At 48.4% G+C, this 18,885-nt stretch overlaps 1 protein-coding gene across 1 annotated transcript; it reads left to right on the plus strand.

Moving 5' to 3' along the window:
- Window positions 1-4,472: 4,472 nt before the first annotated feature.
- OAZ2 (ornithine decarboxylase antizyme 2) lies at window positions 4,473-17,197 on the plus strand. Its single transcript, XM_055537667.1, is given in 6 exon segments — window positions 4,473-4,715; window positions 13,402-13,477; window positions 13,479-13,559; window positions 14,706-14,881; window positions 15,745-15,830; window positions 16,055-17,197. Coding segments are annotated over 6 exon segments (570 nt in total). The 5' UTR covers window positions 4,473-4,695; the 3' UTR covers window positions 16,186-17,197.
- The last annotated feature ends 1,688 nt before the right edge of the window (window positions 17,198-18,885 follow it).

Here is an 18,885-nt window from a genome sequence, read left to right on the forward strand (position 1 = left end):
ACATTACTTTGCCAACAAAGGTCTGTCTAGTCAAGGCTATAGTTTTTCCAGTGGTCATGTATGGATGTGAGAGTTGGACTGTGAAGAAGGCTGAGCACCGAAGAATTGATGCTTTTGAACTGTGGTGTTGGAGAAGACTCTTGAGAGTCCCTTGGACTGCAAGGAGATCCAACCAGTCCATTCTGAAGGAGATCAGCCCTGGGATTTCTTTGGAAGGAATGATGCTAAAGCTGAAATTCCAGTACTTTGGCCACCTCATGGGAAGAGTTGACTCATTGGAAAAGACTCTGATGCTGGGAGGGATTGGGGGCAGGAAGAGAAGGGGACGACAGAGGATGAGATGGCTGGATGGCATCACTGACTCGATGGACGTGAGTCTGAGTGAACTCTGGGAGTTGGTGATGGACAGGGAGGCCTGGCATGCTGCGATTCATGGGGTCGCAAAGAGTCGGACACGACTGAGCGATTGATCTGATCTGATAGATGATTAACAGTGTTGTGATAGTTTCAGGTAAACAGTGAAGGGACTCTGCCATACAAATACACGTATCCTTTCTCCCCCAAACCCCTCTCCCATCCAGGCTGGCACATAACATTGAGCAGAGTTCCATGTGCTATACTGTAGGTCCCTGTTGGTTATCCATTTTAAATACAGCAATGTGTACGTGACCCTCTTTTGGGATTTTTTTTTTTTTTTTTTTTTTTTGCTGCACCTCACACCATGTGGGATTCTAATTCTCTGACCAGGGATTGAACCCAGGTCCCCTGCATTTTAATCATGGAGTCTTGACCACTGGGCCACCAGGGAGGTCCCTTATGTATATATTTATACATATCCAATCATCCTATTGTACACCAAAGTCTAATACAAGGTTATATGTCCATTATAGCTTAGTAAAACTGGGGGGAAAAAAAAGAGGTTAGGCCATCAGCTAAAACGAGAGGCGAAGAGGTTTTGTAGAGGGAGAATAGGTATACAATTCATCTTAGAGAATGGAAAAATTGTAGAAATGTAGTAGGAAGTCCCAGGCAGTGTTGAGAGCTCGTTTGAGGTTTGGATTTGTGAAGTGAAAATAGTCTACCTGGCAGTGTGATTTTGCTCCAGCAAAAGCACTGGAAAGGCAAATGGTGGGTTGATCCAGAGTAAGAGTTTTGCTGCTGCTGCTGCTAAGTTGCTTCAGTTGTGTCCGACTCTGTGTGACCCTGTAGACGGCAGCCCACCAGGCTCTTCTGTCCCTGGGATTCTCCAGGCAAGAACACTGGAGTGGGTTGCCATTTCCTTCTCAGAGGAGACAGGGTGAGAGAGGGTTTACAGTGAGGGATGATGGAAATTGAGCTACAGAATGAGAAATGTGGCAACTGGGGCTCATGCTGCTGCTAAGTCGCTTCAGTCGTGTCCGACTCTGTGCGACTCCATTGACGGCAGCCCACCAGGCCCCGCCGTCCCTGGGATTCAACAGGCAAGAACACTGGAGTGGGTTGCCATTTCCTTCTCCAATGCATGAAAGGGAAAAGTGAAAGTGAAGTCGCTCAGTTGTCTCCGACTCTTAGCGACCCCATGGACTGCAACCTACCAGGCTCCTCCGTCCATGGGATTTTCCAGGCAAGAGTACTGGAGTGGGGTGCCTTTGAATAGCGAGAAATAAGGAAGGTCAAGGGATCCGAGCTCATGAATTGTTGAGGAAGGCTTAATTAAGGAAAAGGTTGTGGTCAGAGAGTCTACATATTGGAAGTCATGTGGTTCTGGGTGAAAAAGTTGAGGGTGTGAGTCCAGGAGTGGGCAGCTGCTGTGGACTGTGGGAAATAGCACTGGAGATGAGGAGGTCAAGGAAATGAGAGGAGGATGTTGGAGAGGCCATTCACAGCGATGTTGAGCTGTCCAAATATAACAAAATTGAGGGCAGAGAGGCAGTGAGCCAAGAACTAAATGAGGGGCATCGACCGGCAAGTTGATTGATGATATCAACCAAAATGGTTATGTCCAGAGAGTGAAGCTTCCAAGGAACTGGGGTTTAGTAGGAGGGACAGGAAGTGCTGTAGGAGGGAGGGGTTTAAGAATGGCATTGGGGGTGAAAGAAAAACAGGCCTACCCTCTTCCTGACCCTGAGGTACACAAGACTGAGAAGAAAATAGCATTCCCCTGAGAGGGCTGCTAAAGAAGCAGGACAGAGCCAGGTTTCAGGTAAGGTGAAGAGGTGAAGGTAGCGTTATCGTAAGGCAGGGGCTGGGAAATGTGATCTGGGGCAGAGAGAGGGGAGCGGATGTGAGGATGGGTGATGATAGATGAATGCGATGGGGCTGGAACCTGTGATGATGGCTGCTGTAAATAGGGTTAGGGAAGGATGGGATACGGGGCTCTCTGGAACTTTGCGTGGATGGAAAATCTGCAGTAATCAGTGCTGTAACAATGTGCCACATGTGGCTGTGAAGCATGTGAAATGTGGCTACTGGGACTGAGGAACTGAATTTTTAACTCTGTTTCATTTTAATTAAGTTTAAATAGCCATGTGTGGCTAGTGGCTGACATATCTGACAGTACAGATTAGAGGAAGGTGGCTCCCTGTTTTTTAAGAGTTTTTTACTTGCTGTTCAGGCAGACATCAAGGTGGTCACTCCTTCAAGCGGCAAGTTGTGACAGATCCCTTCTCATTCCTCCACAATGTGAAAACAAAGCACAGGATAGGCAACTCTGGGTCCAAATTCTAACTCCACTACTTAGTAGCTTTGAATTAGAGCAGATAAATTAACTCACCTGGATAGTTGGCAAAATCTCATTTCATGTGTAAAATGGGAGTGGGCAGCTGTTATAAAAATTAGCACTTTAGTAGTATGATACTTGATAAATGGTGGCTATTATTGACATAGTGAGTTACTATCTGCTGGTTGGTCAAAAACAGTCCTTTAGGTCAAGGGGTTACTTATCCAGTGACGGGTTGGCAGAAGTAAACTACCCCAGCTCCTTTAGGGAGCAGGAGGATTGCCCAGGTCTCTGGGACTATGAGATGGGTAGGTCAGGGCTGGATTTAATTGTTCAGTTCTGTTGTGCACTAAGAACATACCTGGCTTGAACGTAGAAAAGCAGGTAGGCATAATCATGGGGACAAGGTAGAGGGTCTAAAATGAGCTGAGTATGGGACCCTGAGGGACTAGTTGTGCTTAATATCTAGTGATAATCTGGGCAGTTCTGGTTTACCACTTCAGTTTTTGCTGTAAAAACCTTAGTTCATCTTCCATCACTTCCATCCCTGAATTCCCATCATCTAAAAACCGTAAGCATGTTTTTGTGAAGAAGAGTTATAGTGTCCTAAATGGCTCTAAGGTGGAACATTTGTGACTTGAGGCTACTGTCAACTGGGGGTCATAGTAACCTTTGATCTGGAGTGATTGTGATCACCCTTTCTTTGAAGACATCTCTAATTCCCTAGTAACTTTCTCTGTGGCCTCCCTCAGACTGAGCACTTACCTCATATTATGATGGCCTGCCTATGTCCCTCTGATCAGATTGTGACATCCAAGGCAGGAACTTTGCCTAGTTGATCATTGAGTATTCCTGGACTCCAGCACATGCCAGGAACATAGAGTAAGTAGCTGCTCAGTAATTTATCAGTTGAATAAATGAATGAATGGGATTTGAGGTGATAGCTGCCCATTGACCGCTCTTGTTTGTAGTCTGGGTTGACAGAGTCAGAGTCAGAAGCTCTGATGACTACTGAAGTGTCTGTGATTGTGGCCCGCAGTCACTGTGATCTGAGGGTTCTGTGCACCGGTGACTGTAACCTGTTGGCACTGATCTGGGATAAGGTTCAGCAGGGACAGTGACTGTTAACTAGTAACCTTGCATGATTGTAATGCGAAGCTCTTCTAAACAAGTCAGCGTTGGTTCCTTCCACTACTGCTGTCAGGTGACTGCGATCCTGACCCACGGCCATTAAACTTCAGATGACCTCAGTCAATGTTAAGCTTTGACCGTTGCCCTTGAGACCTTACAAGGTGCGGAGATTGTTGATCTCAGGTGACAGCTGAGGTTATTGATCTGCGTATGAACTGAGATAACGGATTTGTGGGCTTGGGCTTAGTCTCAAATGGCACTAATACATGTGTAGTACTCCTAGATTCCTGATTTTGGTTAATAAAATATCCTCCTGGGGCCTACAAATGACACAGCCCAGCACAGCCCCATGCAAACAAGGGCTAGAGACCAGGACCAATGCTCAGGAAACGCCGTTTGAAACTCAACATTTCGCTCCGGGCTCTAGACCACCACCACCGCCACGACTCCGCCAGGTCCAGCATCAACCCCGCAAGCTGCTTTTCGTCTGGACGCTCCCCCTGCTCGGCCCCCTCCGCTACCGGGTCCCGCCCCTACCGGCCCCTGGTGCGCCTGCGTGGAGGCGGGGCGGTGCTTTGCCCTTTGTTGTGGGCCCCAGTTTCCCAGGACACCGCGCGGCGCTGGGGTGGGGCTATGCAGATAAGGCACTCGGGGGCGGGGCGGTTGCGGCGGCGTCGGCGGCGGCCGGGGAGGGTCAGTTGGAGGCAGGCGCTCGCTGAGGCAGGAGGAGGGCTCTGGGCCCGCGGCCTGACAGGGACTTAGCCCGCAGAGATCGGCCCCGCGCGCGCGCGACCCCACACCCACCCACTCATCCACCTACCCACTCCCTGCGCCGCCTCCTCCCACCCTGAGCAGAGCCGCCGAGGATGATAAACACCCAGGACAGGTAACGGCCCGGTCCAGGCTCCCCGCCCCCATCCTCCCCTCGTCTGCTCCAGAGGGCCTCCTCCCCAGCCGGTTTTCGCCCCTTCTACAAGGCCCCAGCCGACCCCCACTGGGTCCTTTCCCTACTTCAGCCACCCAGTCCGAGCCCCAGCCCCGCAACTGGGCCTTCTTCCGTCCTTCAGTCTCCCTCCCTCCAGCCCAGCCCATCCCCCTCATCGCGGCGTAAAGCCCCCACGGACCGGGACCCAATCTTTCAGTCCTGTCCACATTTGCCTTCAGCCCCGCCGAACGGCGGCCCATTCCCCAAATTGTTTCCATCTTCCCCTTTGAATCCCTTCCCTTATTTCAACTGCACCTTCCCACCAGATGCTGCTTTTATCGTTGCTCCTCCCCCCGCCCCCCTCCCCCTGGCCCCGGTCTGGCTCCGTCCGTCCTTCAGTTCTCAACTGGACCCATTATCCCCACCTGTCACCCTCACCACCCGCCCCCCGCCACCCTACCCCCCCCCCCCCCGGGCTAATAGTCTTTACAGTGATGCTTGGCCCTCCCCTTGGTCCCTCACTCCAGCTTCGTCTTTTCTCTCCCGTCCTCCTTAGACACCCCTTTCCCCAATTAGGCCCCCTTTCCCCTGTCTCACAACATCATCTTTTTTTATTTCTCACTTTGGGCTTGACTCCTGTCCGCCATCCTGTTCCCCTAATGCCGTTCCCCCTAACACTCTGCTAAACACTCCTACCCCTTAAACACTTTCTCTCATGACTGCTCTTAATCCTCCCATCCCAACTGAACCCCATTTCTAGAATATTAGATCACAGAACTCAGCCCATTCAGCTTCTGTTGAAGACCTGCCCTCTTTACCTGTACCTCCAGTACTTTCAAATTAGTCCTCATACTCTGTTCACTGGGCCTTTGCAAGTTTTCTCCCTCAAAACCTAACCCCAGCTTTCCCCCAGTCATTGTAGAGAAAGGCTGCACATCTTTCTGACACTGAGCACCAGTAGTTTTCTAAAGTTGCTTCATATGTACTTCCCCCTTGGACACTTGGCAGAGTTCATTATTCAGTTTTCCTTTCTCTACTTCTCTTTTTCTCCAAAGCAGCCCTCGTCATGCATCTCTCCCTCCAGCGTACCCCATATTTCTCCCCCAAACTCTTCTGTGAAATTGTTTCCTAATTCCCCATGATTTTTAACCCCAGCTGCTTATACATCAGGATGGCTTTTATATTTACAAACTGGGTTCTAATTCTCTTCCTCATTGTTTCCCAAGACTTGTTGCTGCCCCCTCCAGAAAGAGCTTGAAGCTCATTAGTTCCCCACACCAGGCCCTTTGTCTCCAGATTTGGCCTTCTGGCTTCTGCCTCTCTCTTGAGCCTCATTGTTTTGCAAGCGGACTCATTTTCTGCAGATCATCCTTAAGTTGTGCCATGGTCTGTCTAGAAATGGATTTTAGTTCCTCTTAAAAACGTAGCCCTCCCTATTGCTTTTCTTCACACAAAGCTTTTAACTACCACTCAAGGTTTCTCTCACACTTGGGTTCCCTTCTCACCAAAAGTGGTCTCTAACTTGCTATTTCCCATTCCTTTAGCAGCCCCATCCTTAAATATTCCATCTGAGTTTTCAGCTTTTTTCTTTTTTTTTTTTGCATCTCAGTGTTTCTCAACCCTAGGTGCACATGTGAAAAATCAATCCCTTGGCCCCCACCCTTCAAAGAGCTTGTGTAATTAGCCTAGGGTGGGGCCTAGTATTAGCATATATTTGAAGCTCTCTAATGGGCACCCAGGGTTGAGAAACACTGCCTCCTCTCCCTTCCCCTGAGAAGACCATTCCCATCATATTCCTTTAGTGGGTTCCTTTCTCCGAGGAAAAGGGTATTGTCATGTTCAGGGATTTCTTAGTCTCCCAGGAACTCTCCAGAACTATTCCAAGATTTCTCCAGAGATATGCAAGATATCAGCAGCGGCCTCTTAAATTCTAATTCTTAGACTCTTAACTAGCTCCCACATCCTTGTTCCCTACATCCAGAAAGTTCACTCATTTCCTGGTTTGTAATGGTCCTGTTTGATCCAGTACCCCGACCTCCCAAGCCCTCTTTACCTACAGCCCCATTCTGGTGCTATTTCCCTTTTCCAAGACTCTCGATGTCCATCTTCCTCTGCAGTCCCTTATTTCGTTTTCTCTAAACCAGTCCTCTGGAGCTGAGGAGGTGGAGGTGGATATGTACTTGGGTGGTGCTGGATGCAAAAGATGTTGCTTGTGGTAAGGAAGGCTGTGTGTGCTGAGGATAGAACCCAGGTATGAGAGGGCATGATGAAGTGCAGGGGCGGAGGGAAGCTAAGGAACCTGCCAGAAATTCCAGGGCTTTGTGAGATGGGTTTTTCTTTTCTAGTCTTAGGTTCTTGTCTCTGCAGTGGGATTTGGAAAGTGGTGGTGCGGTCTCAGCAGGCCTTCTCTAGAGTCCTCCAGACTGAGCTGGTCTAGGTGCCAAGTCGTTTGCAGCCTGAGCCCTGAGAGTTGAGCACTTGGGACCAGTTTATAAGGGTCTTTGCCCTCTGTGAGTTCCAGTCCTGGTGTTGCCAATGTGCTTACATGTTACAAAAAGAGAGGGTTGGGTTCACTTAACTTTGAAGATTTCTTCCAGACTCCTAAGTGGCAAAACAGGCTTGCTTGTCTCCAGAGAACCCTTGCTTAGCGTGTTGGTAATTTGAGGGGCTTGGCTGTGTGAGAGGCAGGTGGAGGGAGGAGCCAGCTGGCCTGCGAGGCCTGGGCTGGAGCAGGGCCTTGGATCAGGCTCCTCCACTTTGGCCTGGGGGTGGGGTGGTGTGTGCAGGGTGTCTGGTTTCTTTGAGTTATGGCAGTCCTGTTTCTATAGCATGTTTCTGAGCCTCCTCTGGCCTGCGCCTGACTTTCTAAAAGGAATCCTGGTAGAGCTCTAACTAAGGATTTGGATTAAGATCCGGATGTCCTTCCCAGTCAGTGTGTTGATGCTTTCTGTCCACAGAGGGGCGAGCAATGGTTGAGCGCCCATTGGGTGGGGGATGGGCTTTGGAGCTTCGCTGGCTTCAGTCAAATACTCAAGAGGTGGAGGCTTGGTTTCCTGGAAGAAACGGTCACAGAGGAGCCTGCAGTATGTTTTGAAAACAAGGCTCTTCCTTTCCAGTTTTGTTCTGATCAGTACCTCCAAAATATCAAAATTCCTAATGGTGGGGGAGGGAAGAAGACACTAGTACAAGAACTTTTATTATGGTTTTTGAGCAACAGGTAATCCAAGTAAATCAAGCTTCATGGATCTTTCTCTCCCTGGACTGTGGGTGCAGGAAGTGTCTGTCTAGGGCTTGCTTATTACCTTTCGACGGTACAGTGTGAGGAGAAGAGCTTGCCCTGGTTTCATAGCCTTATAATCAGTCTGTGTCTGATGGGCTTTGAGGAGAAGCTTTTGGTTCCACAGGTGGTTTTTTGGGGTGGTGGTGCAGCCAGGGTACAAGGGCACATCCTAGTGACTGAGCATCTTCACTGAATGGTTCCCTGAGTAATGGGATTTCTGTCTCTCCCACCAAGAATTTAGGTTTTTTTTTTTTTTAAGAATTTAGTTTTGATTATTCCTTATTTATTGGCACTGTGACTTGTTGGGTGTGGAGTGGTAGGGAGAGCAAGTTTTCCTTTGAGGTGCCTTCAAGGTCATCCCTGCAGAGAGAGAGACACACACTCCTAGCATAGTCAGGAATCCCCCCAAATTGGAGGTATGCTTTAGAAAGCTGTGTGGACTAATAATAGTAATTCCTCACGTTGCCAAGAAATCCAAATTTAGCCTCAGAGCAACTCAGAAATATAAAAAATGGGGACTCAAGTATGCGGTAGAGGAATGTTATATATGTGTATTTCTAGAAAAAAAAGTAATTCATCCCTTTTTGAAACAGTACACAGTGTTGATTCAAGTTGATACCATGATTTGGAAGGCTATGAAGCCTAATTGAAATCTATAGACCAGAAATGGCCACGTAGGTTAGCAAGAATTTTGTTACTTGAAGTGAACAAAATAGGTTGTTCCTGGTTAGCAGCAGCAGAGTAAAATGCTTTGTATAAGATAAGCCTCAAGAAAATGCCCCAGGTCTTTGATAGTGTATAAACAATGAAGTAATTCTATCCTGGGAAGAGAGGATGGAACTGGGTGATGAGCTTACTATACAAACTAAATTGATGTATCTGAAATGCAAAATTAAGATCCTGTTTGGAAGCATGATCACCTAGCCATCTCCCCACCTCTGGCAGCATACATAGTTTTGCCTACCTTTGGCGGAAAGTCTAGCAGTATCAGCTGTGTAACGCGATAAGTAAATCTCAGAGACATAGATATTCTAATTGCCACCATAAGTGTGTTTCTTGTGGAAAATCAACCAGAACCCAGTGTTGCTTTCAGTCTGTGATTCAGAGTGGTGATGTCATTTTCTTTATAATCGTCCTTAGCAAGTAGACTCCCTTTGGCACACATAACAGCCCTAGTGAGATGACTTATGCCTGGCATCTGACCAGGTCCCTTTCTCATATGGGAAAGGAATCGGCAGCTGGAAATCAGCTTCTGTGCTCACATTGGACTGAAGGTGGCCATTCACCTCCCACCTTTCTTCCTATTTCTCTTTAGCTCAGTGCGATGGCAACCCTGAATTGGTCTCTCTTTGCTGCATAGGGATTAGTCATCAGAGACCATCTCAGAGTAAAAGCAGCCTGTGTGAAGGGTAGTCAGGGCCCCCTAGAGAGAGAGTTCTGTGAGGCAGGGCTGAGACAGGAATGGGTCAGAAGAGGCTGAAAGAGGGGATTGAATGTAGAATGCTTGGGAATGTGGTTTTTTATGTCTTTTTGATTGATTCCACAAAGTCTGTAGTACCAAGGCCATCTGACCCTCTATCAGGGAATGGAAATCAGAGAGAGAGGGTATAGACCCGATAAGCTTAGGCCACTGATTAAAGTGAAACATGATCGAAAGTATATCAAGGAGAATGTGAATTCAAGTGTTTGTTGAATGTAGCTGAATAGAAACTAGCCATAGAATTACTTTTATATAAATCTCTACTCTGTGTAGCAGACTGTGCTCTCTTTGAGCAAACTAAATGGGAAAATCAAAACTGACATAACATCAACGGGAAGTGATTCTTTAGCAGGAAATCTTTTTATTTTCTGAAGAGATTTTAGGTTACTTCCTTTAAATAGTAAGCATCCTAGAGATTTAAAAATAGGATTTGAATTATAAAAAGTCAGTTTACTAGCAGCGTTCCCCAGGAATACATCTAGCATACGCTGCCTGTCTGTAGCTGGCGTATGAAATTATAACCTGCTGAGGACACTTTGGACAGCAGTTTCACAGAATGCTTTAAATTAGAGGCAGCAGGATGTGATAAGTCGGTAGCATTCATATGTATCCTGAGGAGTGTTTCCAAGGACATGTCTGATAACAACTGAGAAAATAAAAGCACCAACAGATTGGCTCGGCTCTAATCTCCCATCTCTCTTCCAAATTGACTTGAATACCTGACACCCTCATTTCCAATGTGGTCTTTTTTTTCTTCTTCTCCAAAAGCAGGACCAGCCCAGCTGGATGGTTGAGTTCCAGTCTGACACATTTGATTCTCCTTAATCAGTCTGATCTTTTCAGCCTCTAGACTGAGCTTCTTAAATCATCCTTCGGTGGTAGAGATTAAACCATGTCTGCCCCCAAGTGGAGTAAGCAGGATATGGGGAAGGAAAGGAGAAAGCTGGGCATTGGTTCCAGTAGAAACAAGACTAAACGGAATGTGAAACCTCACCTGATTTGGATCTGTGACAGGGAGACTTGGGTTTAAAAGCCACTTTCTTTTGTGCTTCAGTTCCTCCAGGATTCACATTCCTGTTAAGGTTGGTGGCATATTTTGCCACAATATTTTGAACACTAAAGCTGATATGAGAAGGCCATTGCTGGGCAATTTTATACCCCTTAATTACTTTAACCACAACATATGTACCCATATCCTTTCCCTTTTCATGTCAGGTTGTTTTTTTTTTTTTTTTGAGAGAGCAGTTTGGCATTTACACAGCAAGTAACTAAAAATAGATCTAATATGATGGGCGATTAATGTAACAATTGTGAACTGCTAGCTACTAAGCTTATCCCAAACCCCAGCTGTTTCTTGTAGGGAACTGGAGCTGGATCTCAGGGTGGGGACCTGAAACACCCTTCCACCCGCAACTCGCACACATGCACACATACACAGTTGCTTTCTGTGCAGACTTCGTTGGGGAGGAAAGTTCCCAGAATCCTTGTGTGAATGGGAAAGTAAATGATTTGTTACCATGGAATAGACGTCTTGCATTTTATTTGAAGGAGGAGTGAGATCATGACATCAGCTCATAGATGTTATATGACTACGAGCTCATAGATGAGTGCTGGATGCGGGGCAGGCCCTAGGGTTTATTTCTAGGAAGACAAAGGGGCTTCTGGATCTAAAAAAGAGAAAACCCATCTTATTCTTTTCAGTGGGTTGGCCCCATCACTTCTGCTATTTGCAAGTGAAAATTGTTCAGAAAAAAGGTGGTGGTTGGAATGCAGGCCGGGGTTGAAAGTAGCTCTCCCATTTAGAGAGCATTGAGGGATAATTTTTCTGGAAGTGAGCTAGCACCAGAATTTTAGAACTGGTAGGGCCTTGGCGATCTGGTTATTTTGTGAACCCCTACAGTTATCCTGATATACAAGTCTACATCTCAGCTATCTACCCTCAGTCCCTGGCTAGCCCTACTGACCGGTACAAGCGAGTCAGCTTTCTCCAGTGGCCCAGCCTACCTGGTGCTCCTGCAGGAACCTCCACCGAGGCCTGAAGGTGGATCCCAGGGAATGGGGAGGGACCCACTGCATGAGGGGTGGGTATGTGCCTTTGCTTGGGGAAACTCCCACCTTTGTCTTCTTTTCTTCTGGTCTGGACACACTATTTTTCTATCCCTTAACACATTTAAAGGTGAGGATTTTAACAACTTATTGTCCCTAGGAGAAAACAGGCCCTGATCTTGAAAACAGCACAGTCCTCTGTCATGCCCCTTCTGCTAGTAGCTGTTGGTTGAGGCCTCCTGAGGGAGATGAGGATGTCCTGAGGCTCTCCAGAGGAGGCACGAGGTGGTCATGTGGTTGATCCCCAAGTGTTGATGCTCCTCTGGGCCCACTTCATCTCCCAGCAAAATTTCCAAGTGTAATTTCAGGCCCCTGGCTGAAATCCTTGAGAGAACAGAGGAGCCGAGCTACAGCGGTGATGCTTTGGGTCTTCCTGGCTCAGCTGGAATGCCTATATAGGCCTCTTAGTACTGAGGGCCTCAGGGGACTGTGTCTCGGGTTATTGTTCCATGTTAGGTGTGAGTTTTAGTTGTCACTCTGAGCCTAAGCAAAGAATCCAGATGATGCGGTGCCATCAAAAGCAAAGAACGGTGCCTCATTATTTTACAAAGGGTTTTCAGGAAACAAAGTCCATGGTTTATGGTATATGCTGATTTCTGTGGTTTAAATATTCGCCCTATGGCTGATTCAAGCTACCAACACGCTGTCACTAAACACAACTTTGGTTGGGAAGAGAGGCGCACAGTGGATGATCTGGCCCCAGCATCTCGCTGCCGCACCCTCCCCTATATGTTATTGCTGCCTTCGGCCGCTATGCCAGGGCCAGGCCTGTTGCTGAGTCATGGTGTTACATGTACAGACAGTGTTCCTCTTTGCTTGCTTCACTTGCCCTTTGCCTGTGGAGTGAGCCATATCTCAGTCGAAAGAGCCAGTAAATTGGATTCAAAGGAGGCAGTGGAGTAGCTCTGGAGCTCTGTTGGGTCCACCGGAAACTCCCGGTAGCCAGGAAGGGCACATACCTGAAGGCGACGGGGCTTCTTTCGGAGCCATTCACCCTCTGAGGCCCAGCTGATGATTGGCTTCCTTACTCAGGTCCCAGCATGTATATAATTCTTCCCAGCAACTCCCATGCCGGCAATATACATTCACTTGAGTGTCCCTTCTGACCACGCGGGTATTACCTGAACTGCCATGCATGCTGAGGTCAGATTCCAGCAAAGAAGGGCAACTCTGCTTTTGGTGGTACGCTGGGGACTAACTCAGATACCATAATACTCTGTACTGTGGTGCATCTCCTCTCCAGGAGCCAGATCCTGGGATTTGACTCAGTTCTTGACCCTAGAGGGATGTGGGTGATTTCTTGTTTAGTTCCATTATTCAGGTTGGGGACGCCATCATTGGAGACGTGGCCTTGGGAGTTCCTCGGGGACAGTGGTGCTAGCCCCTGTGACTTTCTAAGCCCCGTATGCCTCTCCACCCTGAGGTGATTGTGGAGGCTTTGTGATTCTGTCACACAGGTTGTTGAGACACTTGGGGTGAGGAGATGGGCTGCTGGGGGTCTGGGGCGCTCTGCCTAGCAGGCGAGCCAGCATCTGGTTCCTCCTAAGGTCTGCCTGTGTCATGGAGATTTGTTTGATGTTTGACGGGGGCTCCTTTGGCCTGACCCTGAGCCCTCTGAGCCTCTCTGTGCCTCTGTAGGATGGTGGGTTTGCCTTTAAGGAGGAGTTCTGAGAGCTGTAGCGGGAAGGACTGGGACAGGGAGAACCAGGGCAGGGGTGGGTGAATGCTGAGTTAAATCTTCAGGACTCTGATTACTGTCTCACTGTCTTTATCTCTTGCAGTAGTATTTTGCCTTTGAGTAACTGTCCCCAGCTCCAGTGCTGCAGGCACATTGTTCCGGGGCCTCTGTGGTGCTCCTGATGCCCCTCACCCACTGTCGAAGATCCCCGGTGGGCGAGGGGGCGGCAGGGATCCTTCTCTCTCAGCTCTAATATATAAGGTAAGGGGACTGTGGGGTGGAAGGTTTGGAGCAGCGTCCTCCTCAGACACTGCTGAGTGGCTGCTTAAGGGCAGCGATGGTTTTCCTTAGTCTTCTGAGTCTTAGGCCAGTAGTGGAACTGGGGAGGACTTTGAACTGAGGCTGCTGGGAAGCTTTTGGGGAGTACCAAGCAGACGCCCTGTCTTCTCAGCCTAGGTCAGCTCTTAAGTGCTGGCTCTGGGTCCTGAGTGAGGGGGCACAGCTAGGGGGAGGGGGACTGGTGAGTGGAGGAATGCACGCGCTCTTGCTAGTGCAGTTCTTCATTTTCTCCTGAGAAATGCCAAGAGCCAGGAGGGCTTTTCCCTTTGTCTATACCAAGTGTATGGGGTACCACATGTTGCAGGGTGGGGGGTGGTAATGAGAGGGTCACCCTGGCAGCTCAGGGCACAGCCCAGTAGCTGTTGAGAACCCTTGGAGTCTGTTCTGAGATTGGTCTGGGCTGGGACATTTGCTGTCTTTTAATCTGTGAGCCCAGAAGTTGGTTTAGCATCTCCCTGGGACTGGCATTGAGGGGTGGCAGGGCAGCTGAGTCCTGGGCTCTTGAGACGGTGGCAGGGGTGACAATATGGACTCTGCAGTCACCCAGAGCTAGCTTGGGTTGACCTGTGCCCCAGCTGAGCCTCAGGAACATCCTCATTTGTTTCTGATGATTCTGTTTCAGAGGGAAGGGAAATAACACAATATTGGGGGGACAAGCATGGCTTTCAGTTGGGGAGACCCCATTTGAATCTCAGCTCTGCCGTTTACTCACTGTGGAGTCTTGAGTCAGGTACTTAATTTTACTGGGCCCCTGGTGTCTTAGGTTTAAAGTGGGGATGCTGATGCCTACCTCAAGTGCTTGTTGTAGTGATGGAAAAATGGGAAAGTACCTTGTACAGTACTTGACAGTGGGCTCTTGGTAAATATCCCCTTCCAGTCATGCTGGCATGTAGCCACCCAGTGAGTGATCCTCCCTTTAGGCAGCATGTTGCTCTGATGTTCCAGTATGCCATGTCACATGCTACCCTGAGGTTGGCCCAGGAGGGCTCCAGCACCACCTAGGTTGGGGAGCCTTTGATGTGGCCAGAAGCAGTAGTGACCTGGTCCTCTGACCTGATCTCCTCCCAGGACGAGAAGCTCACTGTGACCCAGGACCTCCCTGTGAATGATGGAAAGCCTCACATCGTCCACTTCCAGTATGAGGTCACCGAGGTGAAGGTCTCTTCCTGGGATGCAGTCCTGTCCAGCCAGAGCCTGTTTGTAGAAATTCCAGATGGATTATTAGCTGATGGGAGCAAAGAAGGGTAAGGAGCAAGTGCTGGGCAAGGGCTGGAAGCCCGCTCCAGAGAAGGGCATGTGCTTCCTGGGGGCAGCAGATGGCCAGCCTTCTCCCCTAGCTCTCAGCTGCCCAAGTATGTACCATTTTTTTAAAGGTTAGTTTTAGCCAGTAAAATGGGCCTGTGATAATGAAAGCAGATCATTACCACATTAACCAAATTCTTGTCATATAACGGTGTGGTTTAAATGGCCAGAAGCTCAAAGAAGCAGTGGAATTTCATTGGATTGGGCAAGGCCCTCCAAGCACCCGGTTGTGGAAGCAGCAGTCCTGAGGATGGTGTTCTTGCGAGTGCCTCCAGCCTCTTGAAGTCCTTTTAGGTGGTGGTAGGGCCCAGAGTTCCTGTCTGCAGCAGGTGGTCACCATCAGACTTGGCAACTTTGGAGGCCCCTGAGAAACTGGGTTCTCTTCCTAGGTCCCATACTTTCTTGTAAATTGCATTAAGTTGGAGAAGGAAATGGCAACCCACTCCAGTGTTCTTGCCTGGAGAATCCCAGGGACGGGGGAGCCTGGTGGGCTGCTGTCTATGGGGTCGCACAGAGTCGGACACAACTGAAGTGACTTAGCAGTAGCAGTATTAATTTCAGATGAAGAACCTTTATTCCTGGAAGAGAGAATTCTCTAACAGTTTTCTTAAGTGATTGTGGTTTATTTTTTTTTTTTTGAACTCAGGGCTCCTGAGGTCTTGAAATAGGAAGTTCTCCTTGAAGCTTCCCTATTTACAGTGCTGACTGTAAGCCTCAGAAAAGCCTTGGGAGCAGGGGGTATAGAGGGACGGGGTGAAGTTCACAGGTGGCAGTGGGCTTGAGTGGTTTTCTTTGCTTCCTGCAGATTGTTAGCACTGCTAGAGTTTGCTGAAGAGAAGATGAAAGTGAACTACGTCTTCATCTGCTTCAGGAAGGGCCGGGAAGACAGAGGTGAGGGGCTGAGCAGCTTGAGACCAGGCTGGGGAGAGAAAAGGGGGGCTCCTAGTGAGGTGGGGCTCCTGAGTTTGACATATAAACCCTAGGAAATCATGGGATTGGTTGTGTCCAAATTTAGGAAAGACCAGTGCATTTATTCCGTCTTTGTTTTGGGTTTTCCCTTGATTTAGCCTAACTTTGTTTCTTATCAGAATCTTTTTTTACACTTCTTTCTGCAGCTCCACTCCTGAAGACCTTCAGCTTCTTGGGCTTTGAGATTGTGCGTCCAGGCCATCCCTGTGTCCCCTCTCGACCAGATGTGATGTTCATGGTTTACTCCCTGGACCAGAACTTGTCCGATGAGGACTAATGGTCAATGAGGATGCTTTGCCCAAGAGCCACAGTTGGGGAAGCAGGGAAGTTAGGCAGCCCTGAGACAGAGGAGGGGGCTTCTTGCTGTCCAGGGAAGGACGCTGAGGGGCTTGGGGTGAGGGTTGCCTATTGTGTTCTCGGAGTTGACTTGTTGAAATTGTTTTCCATAAAGAACAGTATAAACATATTATTCACATGTAATCACCAATAGTAAATATGAAAATGTTTATGAACTGGCATTAGAAGCTTTTTAAACTGCGCTGTGTGATGTGCTCTATCTAGCCTAGAGGAGGACATTGCCTAGAGGGGAGGGACTGTCTGCGTCCAGGGGCCAGGCCTGGAGGGCTGGGGACAGCACTGTCGGGTTCAGGTTACCCTGCTGTTGGGCTTTCTTTTTTGGTTTTTAAGACTTGTGTATTTTCTTTCCTTGCTTCCTGTCACCCAGGGGACTCTGGAGTATAGGCTTTTCAGCCCCTGGGCAGTGTCCTTCTATTGTTTTTTGACACTCCACCTGGGCTTCTCTCTGTGCATTTGTATCTGGCCTGGAGAAAGCAGGTCTGACCCCTCCTTTACAGCTTAGTGTTATTCTGGCATTTGGTTAAGCTGGCTTAATCTGTTTGTTATCAGCGCATTCAAAATAGGGGCATTGAAGTTACTCCTACCACCAGGGCTTTATTTTGGGGGTGCCTGGGTCTTAAAAAAACTCCCAATTCTCAGATTATGGCCAGGAGTTCTTGCTCTGGGCTGCAGGCCTAGGCCCCAAGGTGTCTCCTTCCTAGGGTCACAAACAGCAGAGAGGAAGAGGAATAGCGACTCAGGGCCTGGGGGTTGTGGGGGAACTTGCTGTTAGGGACTGGATGTCTCTGCCTGGCTGAGTCTAGTGCTAACTGCCCCCTCTCCCTAACAGGCTCTAAGTAGTGCCTGAAACCCTGTTCTACGGGGCTATCGTGGGACTGAGCGTGAGAAAGTGGCCTGCCCTTTTCTGTTTTCACTGAACAGCTCGTTCTAAGGGGGAAGGAAGGGGGAGAGATCTAGATTGGGTGAGGGGGGCGGGGGTGTCAGGGAGGCAAGTGTGTTGTGTTAGTGTCAATAAACTGATTTAAAGTTGTGGTTGGTCTGTCCTTTACTCCTCAACCAGGGCCGGCTTCCTTCTACTGTTGTCTTTTGAGTCTAGAACCCAGCAGGGCTGTGATACACACTTCTCAGGAAAAAAAGCCACCCTGCATCAGGACAAACGGCTGAGGTCTCTGGGGCCACATTACAACGCGAAGCAAGGGGTTGCTAGGAGTCTGGGACAGAATGCTGGAGCCTCCTCGAGACAGGTATGTACAGAGCTTCATCCAGAATAGAGGCTAGACATACCAGCACCCAACTTCTTTTTGTCTAGAAGGCCAGGTCCTGAAACTGGGTTCTGGCTTTCACACAGAGCTGCCTGACATTCCCGTTCCTGGGAGCGTCTGAAGGAAGCGGAACTCACCTTCCCTAGGAAGACAGTGCTCTCCTGGAGCCCAGGGCCCTAAGGCACGGCTGCCCTTCCCCTGTACCGCTGGCCTGCTGAGCCACCTCTCAGTGGCGCTGGAGGGGGACAGTCCTCCTCACCTGTGTGGCCTTAGTCTCTCAAGGCTTTACTAGTGTTTTTTTTTCCTTTTGCTTGTTTGCCCAAAGGAAGTACTGGGCATGTTCTTCCACCTCCTACGATGTTAGAACTATTTCCTTACTGTTGAACTGTAGCTGTCCTTATTTTCTTTCTGAGTCTTTGGTGCATTTTCACATTGTTCTGTGTGCAGCTTGTGTTTTCATACTGGACCAAGTCATTAACCTTGGACCCTATATAACATTTATGAAAAGAAGTGAATTCAACACCTCCATCCCACGTGGTATTAGTAGAGAAAGTCTGGGCCTAGGGATTTCCCTGGTGGTTCAGCGGTTAGGAATCTGCGCTCCCACTGCCGGGGGGCATGGGTTCGATCTGTGGTCAGGGATCTGATCCCACATGCTGTGCAGTGCAGCCAAAAAAAAAAAAAAAAAAAAGGTCTGGGCCTAGAGATGAATTCAACTGAAATGTGAAGGACTTTGAAAATGTCTTCCACTGAGCAGATAATCCCTAGAAATAACATAAAGTACAAGTCATTTGTAAAGTCATTACAAGTATGGGAAACCATGTGACGGCTGACAATGGCAAAGCTAGCAGAGTGGACAGGAAACACACCTGGGACTTTGCTGCCATCTGCTGGCAGATCCTCAGTAACAACCAGAGTCAGGCTGAATTGGAAACCTGGGCACTCAACTGTTTTATTTCTCTTTCAAAAATAAAAGCACTTTTGCTAGATGAGACCACTGGCAGGACAGAAATATGGTATCCAAATTCTGCACTCCAATTAAAACAACTTAGAAGGTGAAGTATCTTGGGAGTGGGAGGGTGGAGCTGGAAGGGGAGATATGTGAAAGGCAAACTAAGTCTAAATTTAAAAACAGGGACATTAAAAACTTTATTCAATAAATACAACAAATAATTTAAAAATATACTTCAGTTCCAAAGCCAATTAAGAAAAGGAAGGAGAGAGAAAGGGAAAAAAGGGGAGGAGGAGGAGGAAATTGGAAGGGAGAAAGTTCAAGAGGTGGAACAATGGTTTGGTTGGGCTGCCTTTCTGAATGTACTGCCCTTTGAAATTCTGATCAAATGCTCTTGACCCATAAG

The sequence above is a fragment of the Bubalus kerabau genome, chromosome 10, assembly GCF_029407905.1.
Source record: "Bubalus kerabau isolate K-KA32 ecotype Philippines breed swamp buffalo chromosome 10, PCC_UOA_SB_1v2, whole genome shotgun sequence".
Lineage (NCBI taxonomy): Eukaryota > Metazoa > Chordata > Mammalia > Artiodactyla > Bovidae > Bubalus > Bubalus kerabau.